At 37.9% G+C, this 25,290-nt stretch overlaps 1 protein-coding gene across 1 annotated transcript in view; it reads right to left on the bottom strand.

Moving 5' to 3' along the window:
* Nucleotides 1–5,314: 5,314 nt before the first annotated feature.
* LOC139117232 (carnitine O-palmitoyltransferase 1, liver isoform-like) overlaps nucleotides 5,315–25,290 on the bottom strand; it is a 58,698-nt gene continuing 38,722 nt past the window's right edge. Inside the window, exons 15-19 of the mRNA XM_070680180.1 lie at nucleotides 20,169–20,321; nucleotides 14,071–14,184; nucleotides 10,889–10,981; nucleotides 7,626–9,475; nucleotides 5,315–7,419 (exon numbers count right to left, since the gene is read on the bottom strand). Coding sequence (XP_070536281.1) covers nucleotides 9,407–9,475; nucleotides 10,889–10,981; nucleotides 14,071–14,184; nucleotides 20,169–20,321 — 429 coding nt within the window. The 3' untranslated portion in view covers nucleotides 5,315–7,419; nucleotides 7,626–9,406. The remainder of the gene's footprint in view (nucleotides 7,420–7,625; nucleotides 9,476–10,888; nucleotides 10,982–14,070; nucleotides 14,185–20,168; nucleotides 20,322–25,290) is intronic.

Genomic DNA, 25,290 nt, shown 5'->3' with positions numbered 1-25,290 from the left:
TTCTTTGAATTGGTGTTGTTGCGATTGTTTGTGTCTCACGATGTAGCGTAGTCACATTATACGACTTTATTTGTTGAAATCCTGAGGTGGTTTTATTCTGTTTGGTTTTGTTGGTGTCCGAATGAATTTTAAGGCTTTTGCCTAGTACTATTTTTCGGAGTTTCATAGTTTGAGCGATGATAGGTTGTTGTTGAATTTCATGTTGTTGTCGGCTTTTCTTTGGAAATAGCTGATTTATTTCTACGGCCATGTTTTCTGTTACGTTACTGTGATTGTTTATTTTGTATTTAATGTTGTGTTTCAGTTGTTTGTTATGTGTACGATTTTTGTTATTTCTTTTAAGTGTTTGTGTGTTCTATGTCATATTATCGTATTTTTTGGTAGTTCCCTTTTTGGAGTATTTGACGGCCCTGAAAAGGGCCGCTTGGTATGGGTTTTTGTTAGCGCTTGGCGCGTTTGTTTTGGCGATAAGCCTAGCTTTTATGCTTCTTTTCGCCGATTCGATGTGCTTGGTGAGTAGGTGTTTGCCGCCTTCTTGTCACTGTGTGTGCTTACATGGACAGTCTGCATAGCCCTTGAATGTGGTCTCGATTTGATCAAACTTACAATTTAGGAGTATATATCAAAACTGATAAATGATTTATGTGATTACTGTAGCTATAGATAGGCTACATTCAGGACGGGCAGCGACGGGCAGTAATTAGTAGGCAAAACAGGTGGTTTTCACCGTGGGCAGAACTCGGTGCAATGATACTGAACATTAATAGTAAGCCTGTCACCTTGAAGGTAATGCTGTAGGTGAAACAAGGACACACGATGGTACAAACAACACCACAAGTGAAACGTACACACAGAAATACACGCGTTCCTACGTTGTGCCCACCCGGGCCACGCGATTAAAATATGACTGATACTGCTGGATAGTGTTAATTGGGTCGGTAAACAGTCAATTAATAGTTTAATTGACTACCTGGGTGATTGGCAGGTCGTGTCCAACGACGCATATGCAAAGCAGGCCAAAAGACAAAAGCCCCCAAAGTTATTGACAGCTGGCCGGGTCACCATGAATACGTAATGAAGCTTCACTACGCAGAAACTGCGTAGTCAAGCCCTTCTTAACCGGTCAAACTCTCTCGGCATTTTCCGGCATGTCTGAACGTGTCATTTCATTGTGTGTAGCAGTCTATGTTAAAAACTATGAACAGTTTTGTCCGCAAACAAAACTAGATATAGCTATGCATTTATATATGTTTGACAATTGATATAAATGTACTTCACCAGGGTAAAGTGATTAGAACTGTATATGTGAACAAGAGCTTTGATCCTAAAATTTCGCCCAAAGAGACATTTCACTGCACATGGTTGCCTACGGTGAAAACTATGAACAATTTTTTAAAATACAAATCTGGTAATATCTGTGCATTCTTGTATCTTTGAAAACTGATGTGACATTTCATTATAATGATTGTCTATTGCGAAACTATTCACAATTTTTTTTCAATACGAAACTGGCAATATCTGTGCATTTACGTATTTTTGAAAACTGATATGAATGTACTTCACTAGAATATGGTGATTGAGAGGGCAATTGTGTACAAGAAATTTTATTTTGGAATATCTCATTACCACACTTTGACAGTCAGTATTACATTGATCACAAGCACAAACTGTAAGTCATTGAAACACAGTTGTTTCATTTGATAGCCTCAGTAAATTGGTGAATGAAAGGTTTGTTTTCTGTCCTGGTTAGAGTGATTTATTGGTATAATTTGCATTAAATGAAAGTTGGAGCCCCCCCCCCCTTATGGTACAGTGGAATTTTCAAGGCCCCCTTCAACATGCTGTTTTTTCGTGACACCCCCTTGCACGTTTTCTTTTCGCCTCCTGCCAGAATGGTGCATGTTCCCTAACCAGCAAATTTCAACGCTATCGGACAAGTAATTTCAGGATGGGTTTTGATGAAAAATAAGAAATTAACTCATAAGAATAACATGAGGCTAATTCTGTGCTAATTTAAATAGATTTATGTTTAGTATCCCTAGAAACATAATGTGCCAAATACCAAAGTAATTACTCGATATTAAAGGATTTTATTTTTGATATTTAAAAAATTAATCATACATAGAGTTTCTGAATTTAAAACATGCCAATTTCACTATCATTCAGATAAATCTATCGGACGGTTAACGGTAATTTAGGTATTTTGAAAAAAAAAGGAAAGATACCTAAATTTACCACATTTATTTCGATAGTTTTCAATTTATGAGATTCAATATTTTAGTCTACAGGTGGTCGTATTGCTTGAGAGACAGATAGACGGGCATACTGACAATATAAAGATTGACCGAGTGATCACGTTGGCGCCTTGATGTGCCTTCCATACTTGGGGGCCAAAACGTATTCTAGACGTGGCTTCGCTTTAGGAAATCAAATTCTGTATTCATTTGGCTATTAATCGCATAACAGACACTCTCATTAAACATACAACTTTGTACGCCCGATATAAATGGTAACAATCGTTTCAGTACCAGGAAGACAGAGTCATCATACGAGGATGAGTGTCAAAACAATGACATTAAACTATACTTGCTAAATTTGTTGAGAGTATACTAGTAAACTATTAAAACGTCAAACGCATAGTCAAGTGCCCGACGACTGTTACCGTTCACACAACAGTGACAAAGTGTCAAGTAATACGGTTGGATTTGATGTGTAATAAGTAATACCGCCTAACCCTTGGGTTTCGAATAAACAAATAAATAAATAAATAAATAAATAAATATATAAAGTCGGTAAGCAAGCAAGTAAATAAGGAAGGAAGAAAGTAAAAAGTAAGCTAGTGCTTTTACCTTATGAATAGTTTAGGTAGATCTGTAACGTGTTTCTCGCATGACCACAAAGGAATAGATTTGGTTCCATACAGCCCGTGACACATGGGTGGATATATGTGCATTTGTGTTGTCATGAAAGCTGACATCTTTTTCGGGAAAGGTGATTCTACCTTCGGCTTATTTAGCGAGAACACTTTCGCTGTGTCAGAAGGTGGCAATTTGGATAACGCGACATCTTTAGAAACAGGCGTGGATTTGAAAATCTTCACCTAATATTGGGAGTGAAACAATCAACATGAAGTCACGAGTCTATACCAGGCTAGTTCCCGTTAAAAGAAAACATTTTTTCAAGCCATGAGGGTAAAATTTTGAAAAGGGTAGGAGCAATGCATGGCTTTCCAGAGTTCACTGACCTATCTACAAGTATGTTGCCCTTTACTTCAAGTCTCTCTGTTCGCTCTCGACGATAATTGTGTCAGTCAATGGCAATAACAGTTAGGCGTAAAACCCAACCTGAAGTGCAGTCTGCCAATCATAACATGAAAAGTCTAGAAAATAATTTCTTTCGACAATATAGCAGTAGTTAATATAACTACCAAGTAAGGGTAGTGTACCATATTCCACTGTCTGATTTTTCTTTTGATTAGGTCCTACTATGCAGCCATATTGGTTTTTAATCATTTTGCAAACAAAAATACCTCATTATGTTGGCTGCTATGTCATTGCCGGGAAAAATTCTGCAACTTAAGCTCATCTCGTTTCTAAAAGTAGTTGTCAGAGATATCGGTTAAGAATTAGTATGTTTCAGAAAAATAAATGAATTAAGGAACAAAAAACTTCCAATGCCACGAATTGGGTCGTCTCATAAGGCAAGGTAGCTGTAGTAGAGAATTTCAGATAAACACTGTGAATTCTGGCCAAAGATGGGTACTAACACTTTTTGAGGCATACTTACAACACCTAACATAATACACAACATGAAAGTTTTCCGATATTCATTAAGACATTAGTCTCACACTTTAAAGCCGATTCTTCTCCATTAGCATGCACCAGTGTTTAATCAAATAGAACCACGACATGTATTTTTTACTGACTTTGCATTTCACTGACATATTTGTCGGGCTTGACTTTTTCAAGAATCCTAAAAAGGATACCACTCTAAGAATGATACTCGCCAAAAGAGATATGTTGGATTAAACTCTCGAGAGATCTTGGCTCTGCCGATTTTCGTATACCTTTTTAATGTACAGATTTCCTCTGACTAAACGTGAAAAAGATTAATCATGCAAAACCACTGGCAAAGGAATCTTGCCATTTGAGGCTTTGGTTGTGACATTGACCAAACTGTCTTGTCTCGTACTTTCACTTGACTTAAAATTCAAAATTGAGTAGAACTTGGGTCATGCTGAGCCCATCATTTGCCTCTGAGATAGTGGTCGCAGGCATTGCAAACTTACTGATTACTTACTGCGTATAAAATTCTGTTGAGATAGCACATTGCGCTTTTCATCGTTCACAGAAGTGATTTCAATACTTCACTGAAACGAGAATGTAGGAAGTTCCAGTAAACTCACCAATTCGCGTACTATGCATGTGCTTGTGCTCTCAACCCAATTTGTGGAGGCTCATTTCAAAGCTTATGTAAATAAAGTTTACACCTGCTTAGTTTAGTGAAATCAGAAATTTTATTCACCCCTAGAGACATGCAGGGATGGCGGCGATTTTGAATTTTAAATATAGCTAATTTTTTCTTGTAATTTTGTAAAAACAGCATTTCCTATTAATTTTATTTTAAAATCCCAAAGTTGTGAAGTTGAAAATATTTCTGGTCCACTTTCAGTTAAATGATGACTATGCGGCCCACTATGTCATCCACAAATTACCGCTGAATCCTATGGAGCGTGCCATGTTTGATATATGAGGCATATAATAACAGGAGATGAACCTCAACAGGAATGAAGAACACGAGGACCATATTAACCTGTGGTGCGATTCAACATTATCTTAGGGGGTATGTTTGTTTTTGCTTGATGTTATTAAAGATAACACCAGTCTTGTATTTAAAGTGGTAGACTTTACTTTAAAACTTCCCTCGGCGAAACTTCCTCTTGAAAATATCAAGAATGAGAATCAAGGGTCACCATGCAAATTTTGGTCCTAGAGAAACAAATTACCTCAAACTTACCCATGCTTCAAATTTAAAGTGGCCATCATCGCTGCATTACCGCTATGTGAACTTTTTTCTCAATTTTCACAACAAAATTTGACAGTGGAAATTTTACTCTTATATAATGAGCCCACATGACTTTGAGATCCAAATATCTGTCCATGCGCCACAGTCTACCCTCAAAGCACCCCTAGCTTAGAAATTAATTGACTTCTGCCATTAACGGAACGTTTCTGTGTATCCCTCATGTGTGCCTGCAGCTCATACAGATATGGTTAACATGCTTTTCATAACATTGAACTCTGAACACTGAAAATCATTCATGAAACAATGCTCTTTATATCCCACAAAATCCTACAGATCAAATTTAAAACACTGTCACAAAGGTGTTGGTATGGTATATCAAGGGGAGACAAAAATATGATGTAAACAGAACTAAACTTCAAGAAAACATGATACAGCATAAATTGGGTTCAAATAACTTCAATTGTGTAGTCTGTTGAGATACACACTGTCAAGTAAATTTCCATCACAACAAATGGACAGCAACCATGTATCTAGTTGTTAAAGCATAATGAACAGCAAGCAAGGTTTCTGAGGAAAATTGTGCAACTTAACAAAAGGGAAAGCACAAGTAAATTAGAGCTTGACTAAACTTAGTTTTATGATATTTCTATATTTTGTTGTTTCTGTGTAATTTCATTACATTGTTGCGATCTAAACTTGCAGCTATCAGTCTTACAATTTCACTGAGTCTTTGAATTTAATTGAACAGCAAAACTAGTGGCGTTCAATTCACATTACCCTCTTGTGCAATCTTTTAAATGGCAACATCTCAGATACCACTAGTGCCTGGAGTGTGTGGCCTTTTAACTGAACAAAGAAGCTGGCAGGAGCTAATGACAGCAATATTATTGTACAGCATGTTTTAAATTTAGTAATCTCAACAAATTAAGGACAGACGCTTTATCTTTTTGCTCTCAATACAATAATAAGAGGCCATACTACACCTGTGGCCACTTTAGTGTTGATCAAGGCTACTTGATACAGACAGAAATTCTGCTTGTACAAAGGCAAAACTAGCTCTGTCTGGGGTTGTAAATTAGAGTTTACGATTGGCACCCTGTGTTCAAGATTGAGATACAATGCAACATTACCATGCACTCGTTCATGTACAAGTCTTGTTTATTTCAATTTCCCCAGACACACTGCATGGGACATACACTTTTACTTGCTGCTATAGCAGTGAGCTCATAAAAGTGTGTTGCCTCAATAAACTAATTATCGCGTAGTGGCTTTCATGAATGGAAGTGGTATCTTGTGTCTCAATTTTTAACACTGGTGCCAATCGTTAGCTCTCATTTACAACCCTTGGCAGGGCCTGTTTTGTCTTTATACAAGCAGAATTTCTGTCTGTATCAAGTGGCCTTGATCAACACTAAAGTGGCCACGGGTATGGTCTCACATACATTGTTTAAACTGCTTTCGGCAGCCCCTCAACTAATATTTTCCATGGTCATTTACTGAGCATATTAACAGACAAAAGAGTAAAAATGGTTCCCCCAAGTTTGCCCAGTCAACTGTTTTTGCTTTTCCAAATATTGCCCTAACTTTAAGTATGTATACAAAAAACACATTTCACACCTCAAATAGTGACAATCAGATCAGACGGACCTCAATTTATGTAGCGTTGTCAGCTTGTTCTGAGCAGAGCCAATTCAGTGTTGTATGTGGTCTGCTATCCCTAGTTTCAATATGAATAGAGACCACTGCCCTATGCTGTACAGTCCACTGCCACAAGCCCTGGCTTACCTAGGGCTATGCCTGGCAGCGAAAAAGGTTGCTCTGAAGCCAGTGCTCAGTATGTTTGGGTCAAAATACAATTGCAAATACCTCGCATTAAGTTTTTCCAGTTTGTATATAACAGGGGAATGACCATTCTATTGGTACATTAACCCTTGACTACTATTGCTAATATTATTAATATACCAAGGATAATGAGAATGTACATATGTATGATCTTTCCAGAATCAGTAGCAGAAAAAGCTGCCAACACTTACGAAATATATTGTCAAAATCACATACAGTGACATATTACTGAAACTTTAATTTTTATACACAGAAACACCTATTGATCTGTCCAACACACAAAATCCCACTCAGATAAATATAACTCTATATACATGTTGATAAAATAATGGCTAAATTTGATATAAAACACTGTTCATAAATGTTAAATGAAGAAATTGAAGTTCGTGGATCAAGATGGCGTAATTTTTCAAGAAGTTCAGAATAGAATGTCATGTACAACGACTTTACCCTATAGGTGCTTGAAGAACAAAAGGTCTTAAATGAGGTAATGGTGATTTGAAGTCACAATAATCAAGAACCCAAATAGGTAAAAAAATAACACGATTGGAACTAATTTGGGATAATTGGATAGTGAAGTAAGGTCGTTTTCACTTGCAAATGTAGGCTCATCTGCTTTTCCTTTTAAGTTACACACTTGTTTTTATAAGTAATTTTAATATTGCAACATTCAGCTATATGGCATCTTACACTTTTGAGAAATTTGAAAAATATGAAGATCCAATTATCCCAAATTAGTTCCAATCGTGTTCAATGACAACTGGTTTGTTACAGAAGTATGATTACTGTCGTTCAAGTAGTTTCGTAGATATTTGGTTACATTATCAACAAATGTGATGTTTGCTATTTCCTGGTAATTGATGTTATACTATAGGGCTTCATAAGAATGGGAGCTACAGGATAAATTGCTGTCTTATCAACTGGAATCTGTGCATTGTTTAATTTCCTCGGCTATCAAAATGTTGGGTAAATTAGCAAATGTGGTTAAACTGATCACATTGAATGGTCATGGGGTTTTAATTTGTAATATAACTGCCTTCAAGATATACATGGGTATAGAATGGCCATAAGCTAACATGAATTGTGCACAAGGTATAATCTCCATACACCATACTTGCAGATAGACCTGACAACCAAAGGTGAACAAATGTTCAACAATACAGCAACAATTAATTGGACACCTCGTTAAAAACACTGAACTGTGGAACTGCATATTAAATACACTTATGTGAAACGTAGGTAACTTTTCGCTATTTCAGAGGTGAAACACCATGAGATATGGACATGATAAACTGGTTAACTGGGTCATTACATATTATCTTGTCTTTTTGACATACAATTCGGTTAAACATTCAATGCAAATACCAATAAACAAAATGGATTTCTCTTGTCATAGCTGCTGCCATTAAAGTACCTGTAATTCAGAATCTAATAATCCAAAGCATTAACTATGAGAAGGTTGGATAAAATTCAACAATATACATCCTACTTACTCAATAGAGTGACAAAAGTTGCCACATTTGGCATGATTACAATTTCCTTTAAAAGAACATTTACTTTTTGCCTAGGCATACACTGTTATACTGTTTGCTATTTGGACTCTTTCTCTCATCCTGCCTGCAGATATCATGTAAAAATCTTAGATGTTGTAATTTTTACGAACACCTCTCCACAGATTATCAGTACATTCATACTTTCAGAGTGTACGTTAGCCAGGGAGCATTAGCTGATCATTGACCAACAACTAGATGTGTCAACACAGCACAACGTAAGACAGCTGCTGTAACAAAAATACGCTGGTTCAGTTTAGTTGTAAGACCAAAAGTTACAATCGGAGTGAGAATCTCAGATGATTTTTACATGCATTTTAAATCTGAAACCCAACATCTGAATCTGAAAACAATAATGCAAACATCTTGTCATTGGAATCCTATGATTTTGGGGTGATACATTGTAAAAAAACATTGTCTAGACAGGCACACTCTGTGTTTTTCTTTTTCCACATTTTTCACTTTTCAAGCATTACTGCCAGACTTGCTTCCACCATAAATCTACACTGTGTCCCATTTGCATTGATTTTTGAACAAATTTTTTGTTTCTTCAGTGGATGAGCCAACCAAAGAAAACAAACTTGCATTGATGTATGCAGACAAATATTATCTGCTGTGAATTTCATCCCAATAAAGTATTTCAGAATTAACATGTTATAAAATCCTGAAAATTTCAAAGAACTACAATCTATACATCCTATTAACCAAAAGTTTCTTATTTTGGGTGGCATTTCAAATTGAAATAAATAATAAACATACACAAAACAATATGACTTAAACATCCTTAATAATTCTACAAGGCAACTTATGTTGAAAAAGGAACAATAACATTTATATCAGACAAAAAATTGTACAAATCTAAAACAGTCCTGTCCGGACACAATCAACTTTACAGTTGTTTCCTTGAAAGAACTCCTGTTTTCTCTCATGTTGACACAAGGATCCATAATAAGCCTAGACCATTGCACTCCTTTAGATGGTTGACCATTTCATTTGTCAAATACTTTTCTAATATCTGAAAGAGCTCGGGTAATGTGCGCACCAAAGCGCTTAGAATCCTAGAAGAACAGGAATGAGAAGAAAATGTGTGACTGTTTGTGGCAAAATGGTGATAGTGTATGTATGCACCTTTTCCAAATTGGCACACTTTACAACATTCAAATTTGTCAATGTTGTTAATTATTTTCTGCCAGGTCAATATGTTACACTGATATAACCCGTATACAATATATTGTGATGTACTTGACCATTTGATATTAATTATAATACAAAACACACATAAACATGATTTAAGTCAAAGTGTTTTAGCAAGATTTCAATATTACCACAATGAATTCAAACTTACAGTAATTTCATTGTATTTGATGCCAGTATGGGAAATTTGATTCTACTAAATTAATATTATATAGGGCTCAGCCCTTGGTGTCGCGCCAGGGGTTAAGATTGGCAATGTTTATTTGTATTGATTCATGATAAACTGTAATTGTTACTCATAAACGTTTATATGCCAACTATGCCCAGTTTCCCTCTGATGAAAGCAGTTCACGTACACACGACGTCAAACCCTGCACAGGCTGCAGCAGGGCAGGTATAGATTTTCTGTAGCGTGTAAAAATTTTGGACAAAAATTGGCAATTTTTACAATGATAACAGCCTATTGCGATAAACAAGGGACGTATTATGCAATCATTATCATTGCAATGGTAACCGCACTGCCCACCTTCCACTTGCAAGCTGAAAACTATAGCGTTCCGTCTAAAAACTTGCAATTTTTGAATCTAATTATTGACACAGGGGGCGCTCTTCTATAATTCAATCCCAGCATTCTTTGCGTATGCCCCCGTTCATGTGCACGACAGTTTTCTCCGTTTATCTATATCAACGATACTTTGTATCAGCGACAAGGTGTATAATAACATTTACTGGCTAATAAAAGAGGTATATTTATAAAAGGCATGTTATATCATAGTAATTTGTTTCGTATTTGTTTATTTACGAGTACTCAAAAAAAAACATGGCGGCGCCCAACTGAGAAAGAAGGGTACACTTCCGGTTACTCGCATAGTATATTATGAATAAGCGCATGCGTAGTCAGTAAGCCGCTGGCGCGACTACTAAATTTCGGTAAATGTTGTGGTATTAAAGGGACATTATCGCTATCTTTTGACCCCTTTTCACCAATATAGATGCAAACGAGCAGTTGCTGATGTTGTTCGACTTACTGAAAGATGTCTATAAATGGTCGACCATAGACAACTTCCATCCCATCTTGCCTGTACTGTGTAGAAAAACCTCAGGTAAGGGGTGACTCAAGGTTTTTCATTTGCAAAGACCATTAAAAACACAAACTTGAACTTCCACTAAAGGGGCAGGCCATTTACCGGCTTTATCCAAAAGCAAACTGTTCTCAATGGTCGTTTACAGGTAATGTGGGTGAACAATTCTTACAGAAGCACTGAATGAAAACTTACAGTTTCGGGAGATGACAGAGTACAGGAGACATGGAAAAATATATGGTCCTCGCCAGCAATGATGTAAGATACCCCGTAGCCATCAGCAGCAACCTGAAAGACAGAAAGCAATTCACTCAAACTCATCTTCAATTTTACAACGATCAATCTGATAACAGGAAGCAACCACAATGTATTGAGTTGTGCAAGAGGCAATTTTCATTTATATCTTAGTTTCACATAAGACTTTATTGCCCAAGTTTTGTAAACAGGCTTATGCCCATCTGTATTTTGCCCTTTTATTCGTAAGGTGTTATTACCCTTGAGTAACCTTTTCTACACATTTTATTTCAGTGACAGTGAATATTTGATGTTGCTATTATGCAAAGAAACAGTAAAATTGGGCAAAAAAACGGGCAAAAAGGGGGCAAATGTTTTGATTTCCAAAGACAAGTCGGACATTTTTTCATGAATTTTGTTTGATGTAAGATGCTACTTATATTGTTTGACATGTTGAAAGATACTGAATGAATGGGTGACCATGCGTGTACGCAACCCAGGTTTGAGATACGATACATGAAACCATCGCGAAAATGAATTAATGGTCATGACCATTAATTCATTTTTGTGATGGTTTCATTTACTGTGTCTTAATATGGGTTGAATATATGCATGGTCACCCATTCATTCAGTATCTTTCAACATGTCAAACAATATAAGTAGCATCTAACATCAAACAAAATTCATAAAAAAATGGCCGACTTTGTCTCTTTAAGATTTTCAATAAGTGTACATAAATATGCAAATGCCGGTATGTGAATAATCAGCATTTTATGCTCATCAAACTTACAGCATATCTAGATTTAAATATGATATTCAAGAGATCTGATGAAATTCAGGTCATTGAATTTTGATGTATAGCCTAAAATACAATAATTTGTTAATTATGCAAATTAGCTTACAATCTATGTGCCATGCCCACAAAATGTTTTGCATGTCAGACCATAAAACGATTTGAGTGTCTGCACTATTGCCTCAAATGTTGTTGTTTAATTCTTAAGATATATGGCCTATTGTACAAAGTCATTAAAGGCCCAATAGCTGTATCTAGTTTAACATTATTTTTGTGATTTTACTTCCAAACTAAAACAAGTTCGTGGAAATGTACTCATTGAGGTGTGTTTATAGATGTGTAATAAGCTCTCAACAGGGACTGCATATGCAATTTTGAGCAAGATAAATAATAAATGTTTGCCCAAACATAAAATGGCGCCCTCATGCAAATAAAGCAAAAACACTGTACGTCGTGCATATATGCATTGGAATCTTTACAGAAACAACAGAGTAGTCCAATATAATGCATAGTGCTGAATGTTTTCCACTGGGACATCATATGCTTTGTTTTCTTTGTAATATTACCAGTTTTTAAAAATGGCAGAAAATCAAAATAACGGTTAAAATTTAAATTTACTTGTCCAATTTTTCAGTAGTAAAAGACTATGTCCTTTAAATTTGTAGAATTTAAAGAAAACCAGAGAAAATAGAAAGCCTTTTTCAGGTCAACAAATTTCAAGAGTTACAGCTACAGAGGCTTTATTTAAGCATTCAAATTGTGGTGACATTGAACACAGTTTGGGCCTCCATTTGAGCAACAGAGTCGAATAATGATTACATATAACCATCGAAGGGAACCCGTTTGAGACTAGACAGAGGAACAAGCAGTCATATTGGATTAACGCACTTCAGGGGAAATTCTTCGGACAATAAATGTTTTACATGGTTTTTTCATATATCATCTTTGTTATTTTATTTTTCTGGTATGCTTCTGAGGTTTCCATCACCTTGTTCAGAAAAAATTTGTAAATTATATATCTCCAGAAAAAAGTTAACACAGGGACTGCCTTTTCTACTGGCTGAAAATTGGTCTGTATGTTACAAAAAGCTAAAAGTGTAGGAAGGCCAGTTGTACCGGGGCTTGGCAAGGAGACCAGACATGGCCAGAGGTAAGATAAAATAGCTGTAGGATAAAAATAAGAAACCATAGGTGCTCATTTCATTTGTTCTCATTAGCTCTCATCTTCTAGCTCAGCTGGCACATGCATTTGACCTCCCTCACAGAACAACAGGATGAAAGGGACTGACCGATAGTAACCTCAGCTTTTAATACCCCTACGTAAATGGTAGACTAATTTACTTTATTATAACATCAACAGTTATCATTGATATGTAAAACTTGCACTAAGTAGATGACGTATTACATCATTTGCTTATTTCACAGAATAAATAATGTCTAAAATAATGATGGCTCAAGTTAACATTCAAGAGAAAAAGCAGACCAACTGAACTTCATTACCCTTTTGTGACATTTTAAAAACTACTTTATTTTAAAACAATGGTCAATATTTGATTTCGTAATCAAGAGTAAACACAACAAAATTGATCAAAAAGTGATGGCGATGCTCTTTAAATACCCTGTGAAGCATTGGTGATAGAGACTTTATGTTTATTGCCGGTATTTTTGGAAACTGAGCCAGGGAGTACAGACCCATTCAAAATACTGGTAAGAGTACAGTGTTGTGCAGGGTCATCTACCCTGACTCCCTAGAATAGCATTAATCAGCATGATGATACAGCCGCTCAAAACCAAACAACATGGAACATCCAGTTGCTGAGGTTGCCTTCAGAAACAACCTTTCTGTACATAGATAAACGTCACTATGTCCAGTGTTTATCCTATTTTTAGTCATGTGTGATTGTGTGTTTTTTTCTTTCATTTGTTCTGTACAATGTATTGAGATATGTGTAGAGCATTACAAACAAACTCAAATAATAATGATAATAATAATAATACAATACAGATTGACAGTATGAAACAACAATCTCACTAAGAGTTAAGAAGGATTTCAAACTTGAACACTGATATACCTACCAACCTGCATAACCAGGTCGTACTACTGAAGTAATACCTGAGGTAGTTCACACCTAAAAAATTTAAAGAATTAAACTTTTACAAGGAAACTTTAGACCATTCCATTTCGAGCAAAATGTTACTTTATTAAATTCAAAATGAAACTCCACAAGTGGTGACTAACATTGTATTGCAAAGGTTTCAGGCCCTGGATATCTGTGCCCAATGCCCATTCTTGCGTAAGATCATGCCCATTTGGTAAAATTGATAAATAAAGATAGGTTATTCAACTCACCGGCCCAAATCCACCTCCAGCAGTAATGTAATCAGTGTGTTTCTTCAGATCCCACTTGTCAGTCTGTTGGTACGGTGTTTGACTTGTTGACAATCTCCAAGGCTCACTGAGCACCTGCAATACACAATGGTATGAACAATAATGGAATTATTCTATCAAGATTGACGCTTTGGGCTAGAAGAGTATGTTTACCCATTCTGAATATGTGATACCACAAGATATAGTTCATGATTCAGGGTGGTCCACCCTTACTTTGTGAATTGTGTCTCTGAGACATGACCTTTGACCATTCATATGAAAACAGATTCAGTTTCACATTATATCTTACAACACAAAGACAAGTAAACTGAATATCAGAGTGTTTGAAATGTGACACCCTGAGTGAAGGAAAATTTTTCATAATAATCTTTACGGCCGTGATATGTGTTTTGCAGACAGAGGTTGTATGGTGGAAGGGCCCAAGCGTGCGAAGGCCTGTACACCATACAACCAAGGTCCGCAAAGCTGTATCAGGGCCGTTATGGAATGATAAATGTGTATTTAACATAATACCAATATTGTTTTGAAGATAACAAGTCATCGCTGATGACGCAGTCCCCACTGGATTATGGTTTTGAATTATGGTGATCGAATTACATGCATGGTAGCTTCATTACAGGGGAGAGGGGTGAATTTGTTAAATGTCGGGAAATCACATGATAGTGATCTGTGGGGGGGGTCATGTTTGTGTACTTGGGACAGTAAAGTTATGGTTGTTGGTGTTTCCATGGCAAGATAAGCTGTTCAGAGATAGTTACGGTTTAAAAACCATGAAAAAAATCGCAACAAAATGGCACCCGGCGACCATATTAGATTGTGTCCCAAAATAAATAGACATGCATATATATGCCATAGTACTTTATATGTGTGCCAACATGGAACGAAATCGGTTCAGGGATAGTTGAGTTATGGTTTAAAAAATGAAAACTTTGCAACAAAATGGCCGCTGAGCAGCTATATTGGAATTGTATCATGAAATAAATTGATGTGCATATGTATGGCACAATACTTTATCCTTGCACACAGTTTAAAAAAAATCGGCTCATGGGTGACAGAGAAATGGCTGCTGACAGATGGACAGACAGACAGACAGACGGACAGATGGACGGACAGACGGACAGACGGGACCCAATCTATAAGTCCCCGCCACTAAAAAGTTTGAACTGGCATCCCTGGTTGATCTTGTGATGGTAAAGGCAAGCTGGCTTGTTTTTTTTTATATGAGCCTTGCTCAAAGCCAGATTTGATGCCTGGGGCCAGTTAGCCAAGCAAGGCCAAGTCAAAGTGGCCTCTACCAGGAGCCTACCCTATGTGTGGTTTGATGTCCAAGACTGAGGCATAGTCTAGGCACCCTCTAGAGCACCAATTACTGCAATGCATCACAGCTGATTTAATACTATTGAGCATGGGGACCCCTGATAAGCAAGTCACAGTTCCGACACAGAAAGACAGAAATGTCTTTAGACTAGAGCAAAACAAGCACTTCAAGAGGGTGCTTTGTGGAGGTTCTCCAAAGCAACTTTCTCTGTTGATGATAAAGAGTCTGATAAAAACATAAGCAATTAACATTATGTCAATATGGTTAGTTTGGCTATACCGGTAGTATTCATAGCATAGCACTGAGGAAGGTAAAGCTGTAAGTTTTATTGGTATAAACATCCTTTGTGCAGCATTTGATGTGGATGAATGTGAAATATCAGGTATATTTTTATAAACGCATAATGTAAATTAAAATAGGTCATTGATGCCTATGGTATTTTCTAAAACAAACACACAGTATTTACATGTGTCTGCAATTTTGGCATGTATGAAATGAGTATGAATAAAACAATCCCACGAGCCAATGGTCTGAGACGGTGGCACTGAAGTTCTGTCTTGTAATTGGCTTGCATGAGACTGGGAGTTCATTATTTTTTGGTTGGATCTTTTTCTGTTACAGTGAAATATGGCTACCATAGTTTCACTCCCTCACACTCACACAATGACAACTAAACTCACGAAAAGATTAATTTTCAGGGCTGACTGAGAACATTCAAACATTTCCGATCACGACAAGACAAATCATGCAAATTGTTTTTACGCTTTCTCTTTTTCCCTTGATGATGAAATGAGTAAAAGTGCCACAGGGAAGGACAGCACTTCTGAAATGAAGAAATGAGAGACAGCAGATTGCTTCTTCATCTCTTGAGGGCTGACATTCAACATCTTGCATGTTGAAATTTAGTTGAAAATAGGCTAAAAACAAATGTGTCCATGTAGAAAATTTAATGCTCTACTTACTCAAGAGAGTGTACTTAGCTTAGACTCACAAAATCTTCACTGATTACAAATATTGGTACAAGTCTGACTCAAGCAGATCAAAGAAATTCTCAGAGTGGCCTCAGAGACTAAAAGGGGCAGTTCTCAGTCCCTGGTTTGTCGATTAGTTCTTGTTGACACTTACCAGTGTTTCCCCTGGGTTCCAAAATCTTGTAGCAAATTTGGCTAGAAGCCCTAAAAAATTATTCGCCAAACCAGATATTCAATTAGCCAAGCCGATACCACTGATCACAAATGACGTCATTTCTTTCTCATTAATATGCAAAAATAAATATTTGTCTGCATTTTCCGTAAGAATGACAGAAATAAACCCTGTTAGTGCTACTATGGATACTAAAAGTAACACCAATTTATGGTTCAGATAACATCAGCCACGCATACAACATAAAATTTGTCCGAATTTCAAGCGACACTTGTCCAAAGTTAGGCGTATATATGCAACTATATTCAGTAAAATGAAATCGCTATCGTGCGCGACTGTACATCGCTACAGACAACGGCACGAAACCTGGTTCAGCATACTAGTTTTTTCAAACGAATCAGATATCCATTCTCGTAGCAGTTCGAAAGTAAAATACTCTCAGACTTGAGAAATATGTGCATTTTTTTAGACTTCCAATACATTTGCTTTACGCTTGAAGTTTAGCAAGCGAAGCTCGGACAGCGCACAGCGTATCAATGGCGCTTGGGTCATTGGTCATCATCAAAGACGTCAGTGTGTATTCACTGCCAGCTTGAATCATGCCATGGATCGCGGAAATCACAGATCATAAATCCAAATGTTCACGTCTATTGTACAAACCGAACCGTAAAATATCAAATATATACCCTTTTGATATGGAGAAACATCTTTTTGTTTCACTGACGATCAAGTTAAATGCTCAAATATCGCGACAAAAACTTGGCCGACTCGGCGGACGAGCGAGCGCCTGCTCTAAAAGTCTGTATACGATGTCACGTCACAATACACCACAGTCCGTGATACACTGAAATTGTCGCGAATTTATATTTAAGGAAGCCAATTCACACAAGTTTCTAACGCCAATAAAGGTATTTTCTTGTTGGCAGCAATACACCACGAACATTTTCGCTATTCAGGAGTGCCTTACTCGCTCTACGTTCTAAAAAATGCCATGCGTATGCTTTTGACCATGCATGCCGCTACCTTCCTTTCCAAATTCACGGTCGACTTTCCTACATTGATCATAATCTTTCTTTCCATTTCATAGCTTTACTTGCGCTTAGAATGTGTGTTGTAGGGGTGGTTCCCCCCATATTGGTGGAGCAGCCAAAGTCAAAAAGGAAAGTTTGCCGTTTTTGCTTAGTTTCACCGTCACTTACCCTACTACGATCCTTCATTTCAGTGTTGACGATGACATTGTTGCTGTCACTACACGGAGTTATCTGTAGGCACACATTGCGCGTAGTCAAACCCAAAACTTCGCAACATTTTAGTCAACTAGTCATGATATAAATGGGGTACTATTGATTTGTGAGTTATTTCGTTACAATTTTATTCATACTGTATGTGTTACAAATACGATCTCCTGACGCATAAGGTGAGAGATAAAGCATTACGTCTCCTGAGTTGAATGCAGGACATGTGAGCGCGGACAAAGTGATGACGTCATAGTGCAATTTTCGATTCGCAAGTTTGGCTAACTTTTGCCAAAATCTTCTCGCCAAACGCTACTTTTTTCTCGCATTTGCGATTTGGCGAGCGGGCAGCGGAAACACTGCACTTACATGACGTCAGCCCTTTGTTTTCCATTGAAATTTCCATAAGTTAATCAATTTGTTTTTAGATAAAGCTGATAAATGCCCATTTAGGTGAAATGCACCTCAGGGACAGACATTCAAACTCCGAAACTTTTCTGATCTACAACCTGTAGGGGCTCATTTCAAAGCTCTTGGAGTAAGAAAAATTTTCACCAAGTTTTTTGAAAATTGAAAATTGATATTTCCCTATAGATAAAAGACAAGGATGGCGGCCATTTTGAATTTCATTTCGAATGTCTCCAAAGCACATTTCCACCTTAAAACATATCGGATAAACAATCAAAAAAGCCCCCACCAAGTACACATACGCGCTCCAATTACATCACTTGAGATACAACTTTTCTGTGAAGGCTACAATGTAATATTTCATGAGAAAAGTAGCATTATATAAGGATCACTTTGGGGTGCGATAACGCGATATTTACGCTCAAAAATCAGAAAAATCGCATTCAGAAAAATCAATTGGGCAAAAAAGTCGCGCCGATAATTCAAATGGCGCGTACGTGATACCTTTACGCAATCTAAATTCATCGGTAACATTTGGCAGGTTTTCAGTACAGAACCACTCATTGTGTCGCCGTAGAGAGCGCTATAATTACGCTAGAAAAAGCTGTTGCAGAGTTACCCGTTTCAACAGCGTTTGTGATTGGTTGCCAACAGGAAGTTTTGCGTTCATTGACAAATCATTGGAGTCTATACAGCAAGTGTTCATTGCTGATGTACAGTGTGTTGTCGTCGCTCAAAATGGCGCTTTCGAAGGAATATTCGTGTCCAGTACGAGTGGTAGTGCGAAGAAAAAACGAAAATGCACTATTCTGCACTACTGTACTTCCGTTACTCCCGCACTAGAAAGTATGGATTCGATCGCCTCCGATTACAACTATATACTCGGTGTGACAGTTTTCGGACAGGGTAGTGAATTTCGCCAAAAGCCGTTTCATAAATGACGAGCACAACGAAATCTTTTTACCATACCCTTCGAAACTTTATCGTGTTTATCCTCAAACTGTTAACACCGACAGAAGTGGCATTTAGGGGGGTCAGAGTTGCCAAATTTTTGCCCCCATGTTGAGTGCGTGTAATCGGACTGCTATCGCAGTAATCGGACGTCGTATTTTGAATGTGATAAGGGGCTAAATATTGATATTTTGAAACTTCGAACCCCGATTTTCAATTTCGATGTGTTTAGAAAACTATATGGAAATATTTCGTGATAATTAGTTATGTTTAATCCATGGACGACGCAACTATATTTCAACGTGTATAGCGCTTCTATATATTCGGACACGGGCTGTCCCTGTGTGTTGCGTTCTACACCTCGTATTGTACGATGTGGCTAACTTCACCAAGTTTGTAGCCCGAAATAGCTTTTACCAAAAAAAAATCCAAAACGGGACGGCAGCGTCACCTGACTTAATATGCTGTAGCATGACTTGTAAAAACGCTATCAAAACGGAGCGAAGTGAGTATAACGAACAGCATGTCAAATAAATGTCTGAAAACTGAGGTCGTCCGAAAACTGTCTCACTGAGTGTATTGTTATGCAAATTAACCAATATGCAGAAAATCAGGGAAAGTTAGGTCTGGTTCCCACAGACTTTGAATTCTCCCACTGTTTTTTTTCATGTGCGATTTTATCTCATGCCGTTCTTGAGCCAGGGTAATCCCTGATTATATAATTGGACATTTACACTGAAAGAAGGAAATAGGTTAAAACAGGGTGTCAATGTCTCTTATCAAGATGGCTTAATAGAAGTGATTTAACCACTCTGGTACAGCTGTTAATAGGGTGGTTGCTTAGCGACATAGAATGTCAATAGCCAATCCAGCACTAAAGTGTATATCAGTACATACAATAACGACCCTTATTTTTACCGATTCTGATCACATCAAGGTTGTTTTCTCAGAGAAGTTTTTACAAGCAGAGAAGAACTGGCGTTGGCAAATGGGATGTGCCTCACCTCCTGCAAGAAAGGAGACTCCACTTCCAGGTACTTTGACACCACGTAGAGGCAGAAGAGATGTCGGTCGATTCCTTTTCCGGTCATTGAATCCCGATAGCCTTTCACATGAACTTCACAAGCCTTTCTCATTAGCTCTCTCCTTTCAGCATCCTGAATACAAAAGAAAACATGATAAAAATACAACCTGTCAGCTATCTACAAAGACTGTATCTATTTTTAATTTAGCAAATCTGAAAACAACAAAAACACAGAGTCAATGTCCCTGCATCTCCTCCAGCAAGTCAAAATTGTAACATTTACGGTGAATTTATGAGGCTGTTACAGCGAAAGAAAGCCAGCCGTGCAGAATGCCCAGTCGTGATGCCTGAAATTGTTGCAAGTTATTATGTCTACTAGTGGACGATCCAGTAAACAAATCAACATGAAAGGCGCCGCGTGATTTCACTGTTTTTGGCAGTGACTGAGTAATTACATGGAGAAGTGGCCAGAGTAATTTTGATTAGGGGTGGTCAGGCCACATAAAATTTACAGATCTATTATTTTCGTGAAAACGAACAACTTCAGTGATGAATAAAACCACTGTATTTCATTCAGTCAGTGAATAGTAGTAATATCAAGCCAAGCTTTGCAAAGTTATCAGTAAACTTCAGTCATCAGTCATGAAGTGTAAAGTTTATTATAGTTGCTGACAACCCCTCCACATTTTTCGGCATAGCCAATCCAAACTTTCTCACCGCGCTGCACGAATTGTACGGCGGGAAATCACAAGCTTTCCGTACTGTTCTCATCGAAGATGGCATACCAAATTCAAGTCCGATACCGTAACAAAATTCGGCAGTTCTACCTGAGTAAACAAGTCGGATATGCAGAGTTTTATTCATGTTTGCGATCCAACGTCCCATCGTTGTGTGACGAAGACTTCCAAGTTCTGTACACAAACGATGAGGGATCACAGATAACTTTATCAGACAACGAGTTTGACATGAGTGACATGTACCGGTGCGCTGCTTCTGTGTCCAATGCTGAATATCTGAGGATAAAAATGGAATTGTCGAGGGTTGTTCACCGGCCACAATCTGTGCCAGGAAAGGAAGTGAGGACAAAGGTGAGCATACACTGGAGCCGAAAAGACTCAGGTTCGATGAAACGCGGGTAAATGAAAGTGACGGAACGGCGGCTGAGACACAAGTTGAGTCAAACATTCCGGAAACTATCCCTGATTATGTCTCTCCTCAAGAACTTGACATACAGCTTAAGACAAGAGAGATGGACGAGTTAAAGGTTGAATTAGAATGTGTACAGAAAGCTATCGACGCGATTCAGACAGATATTCCTCAGGTACAGAGAGATCCTACTCGAAGACGATGTGGACTGTGTCACATGCAATCAAACCATACACGTGATAAATGTCCGAACGGCCGTTGTGTATCAGCGAAAGTGTGCGGTGACATAAACCATAGAGATCATATTGATGAACGAACAGAATTAAATAAGCTTGGAAAACAACGTGATGATTTACAAAAACAGATTGACAAAAAGTTTGCAGAGATTGACACGCGTAAGAAGTTATTTGACGCTGTAAACTCCAGTTTCGAACGGCAGATTGAGGCCAGTTTGATTAATTCAGACAAGAACCGCTACTTGGTGATGACGTCAATTGGAAGCCAGCCGCGCCGCTACCTCTTAAACGAAGATATAAGCATCCTGAAAGCTCATTTTCATGGTAAGGTCCCAGAAAATCTTACGAAGGAGAAAATGAAATTCCAGACGATTCTGCAAAGTTACCGTCAAAGGCACCAGAAAAAGCGACACAATCCTGTGCGGGAGCTATTGGAAAACAACACCAAATACAATGTTCGATTTCCAACATCGTCACCCAGAGTACAAAACGATCCAGAAGACAGTACAATTGCGAAACAACAGCAGAAACTGTATGTACAGAAACTCCACGCGACGAAGTGACACCGAATCGATCAACACCAATGCCCATTGCAGCTACTAATAATACTATGATGGCCTATCAACACTATCCACAATGGATGTACCCGCTGCCATATTATTACTATGATACAACATCACTTTCCTCGACTCCAATACAACAGTTCTACTATCCCCACGTACCGGCAGCAACAGAGCAGCCACAGGCAAGCTCAGTGTTCACTCCAGATTGTCACCGTATGGATGCAAGTTTACCAGAAACCAACACGTTTGTTCCTTCTCTACCACCTGAGCGACAAGCATCACAGCAACCACCGCTGCCACCGTAACAAGCTCAAACAAGTATTTTCGTAAAGGCACTTCTCCAAGGAAATAAAACGTGCAGCCAACGGGGAGTGCATTACAAGTGTACATTTGCTTCATCGCATCACTGTCTATGGAACTATGCATCTCTGTGAACTCGCTTGTCATTCAAGTTGTTTTGAAAAAATATCTAATGTTCGTATTTGTTCAACATTTGAGCACGTCAGTTTGGTGTTTCTTGTTTCTGAATCTTTTTTCCCGTAAATGAGTTTATGCGAAAACGTGTTTGGAGCATATTTGATCATGAACGAACTCTTAGTTTTTTTCTCTAGCCCGATTTACGCGAACTTATGTGGTTGGAACTTGAACTCCCTGGGTGGATTTCACTTTTTTATGGATTTATCGTTCCATGCATTAAATGTTATAAAATTTATGAGATGCCTGTAGTAATTTATTTCCAAAGGTGTATGTTCAGATATGTGTTCGTCTTTCTGCTTGCGTGTCTCTGTGTAGTCTAGAGGGATCTGCAGAGACTTGGAACACTGTATGACAACAAAAAATCAATGGAGAGACCAGTGGATACGTAGGTTTTCATAAAACTGTCTTCATTATATTTAATCGCAGCAAATTTCTAAAATCATTGAAATGTATCTTTAGAATACTTGAAAACAATCCAGAAAAGTATGAGACCCCAATTGTCAGTACAATTATTACAAAATAACCCGAATATACGGAAGTTCTGTTTATATTACGCATTGTCCTCGACACAGTGATTCATCCGTTGCTAGTCACATTGATTAATTCGAGAAAATAAACACGCCTCTAGAGTGAAGTTCACTTGTTACTTCAATGGTGATTTTCGCCTAAAAATTTCGGATGTATCCGGTTGCTTGGAAATAGCCAGCTGTATCTGCTGGTGTGATATCGTGGATCGCGTCGTGTATGGCGAATGCCATGTTTTCATAGACAAGTGTTCTACGATCTGGCGCGAGCAGAGATTGTTTTATATTGCTGAAGCAAAATTCAGCCGGGTTAAATTCTGGTGAGTACTTTGGGGTAAAAATATACTCTATTCCTTGTATGTTCAACCATTCAGCAAGTGTCATCGCCATATCACTATGATGAAACGGGGCATTGTCAATTACTAGGTAATCGCCAACTTGTAACGCCGGGTAACCATCTTGAGAAACTGTGTTAACACATTGCTCTATGAAGTTTGTGAACGTGGCTGAATCCGAGGCACCATCAATTACCTGGCTGTGCACGACGCCGTTCAAACCTACCAGCAAATTGAGTGTCGAATTGGGTCTTTGATGGTAGCGAATAACTTCCACACAGCGATCTCCTCGAGGGCTAGTACCGTACTTAGGATTACCAACGTTTGGAGTCTTGAATCCAGATTCATCCATAAACTTTAATCGATGTGGTTCGACTTCATGCAGCAAATCCATAAATGCCTGAGTGTACATTAAATTATCTTCGGTTAGTCGTTCTGTGGCAACTCTAGTGATCTTTTTACGTGTCCACTCTCCGCCAGAGAATGTTTCGTACGCTAATTACTTATTGTCCGTACAGTTACTTGAGTTGGAGAAACTAAACTGAGCTCATCACGCATTTCACCGTAGGTTGCTGATGGCCTTTGACGTTTCATAACTTCGAGGAAAGCTATGTCTTGATGCAATAGTGCCCTTTGATTCACGCGTCGCTGTTTGGCAGTGTAATCACCTGTTGTGCAGTACCTCCACCATATCTTTCGTACACCGGAGTCAGACAGTCGGTATTTCTCTCCTATTTGCTTCAGTGAACCCCTCGGTACAACACCGTTGGCTGAATTTGCACAAGCCGTTGCAAATCGTCCACGATGACTTTGCAAATGTCCTCACTCAAAGCTTTACCGTTTTTGTACCTTCTTTGGCGAGCGTTTGTTTGCATGCTTGTTTATGAAGAGAGACGTTATTAACACGTTTCCGTTACGATTTTAAAAGTTGTGTATGATTCTACGCAAGTGGGTTTTTATTGGGTAAAATGTATAAAAGCGTAGAATACTATGAAGTATCAAGGAAGGGGCTGTCAGTCGCCATGGAGGCTCGTAAATTTTAGATGAAGTTTACTGATGACTTTGCACACTTAGCATAAAATTAGTATTTTACTGACTGACATACAGTATTAAAATGTATTCATTTCTGAAAAGCTGTTCATCTCAACAAAGAGGACCTTTAAAAGTTAAGTGACTCGACCACCCCTGATTAAAAATAGCGTCAATGACACTGTAGCTCCCATCCTGGACTATTTAGTGTTGTTCTCTGGTCAGATATTTGAACATGTGTGAAAGGGATAAAGTGCATGAAGTGAAAATACTTAAATGAAATGTACTGGAGACAGTGAAATATGTTTAATGTAATTATTCAGAATATAAATGGAAAAAATACAGAATTAGATATATCGAATACTGTGATACAACCATTAACTCAACAAGTCATTTACAATGACATAGTCCCCACTTGTAATAGGAGTATTAGTCTTGATGGGGCAGGAAAATGTGGTCATTAAGAAGTATCACTGGGTGTATATGTTGAGATCTATGGGCACATAGGTCTATGTTGTTGTTCCCAATTTGAAACACATGAGGCATGTCTAAGTTATGGTTCTAAATCGGGAAAAAAGATCATACCTCTAGCAGTATTGGCCAGCCAAGAAATACATATCGCATTATAAATGAGGTACAAGATGTGACATCTTAAGGTCTAATATCCTATCAAAATTGGAGGGTATAGAACTTGTGGTTACTGAAATATGCATATATATGTATAATCAAAGTCAAAGGTCATGAGGTCACATGACATTTTGAAAAAAAAAATTATATTGCTAATTAATCCCT

This window comes from Ptychodera flava, chromosome 2 (genome assembly GCF_041260155.1).
Source record: "Ptychodera flava strain L36383 chromosome 2, AS_Pfla_20210202, whole genome shotgun sequence".
NCBI classification, from domain to species: Eukaryota; Metazoa; Hemichordata; class Enteropneusta; family Ptychoderidae; genus Ptychodera; species Ptychodera flava.
The sequence above is the reverse complement of the archived record's forward strand: the minus strand, read 5'-3'. Positions and strand labels throughout refer to the sequence as shown.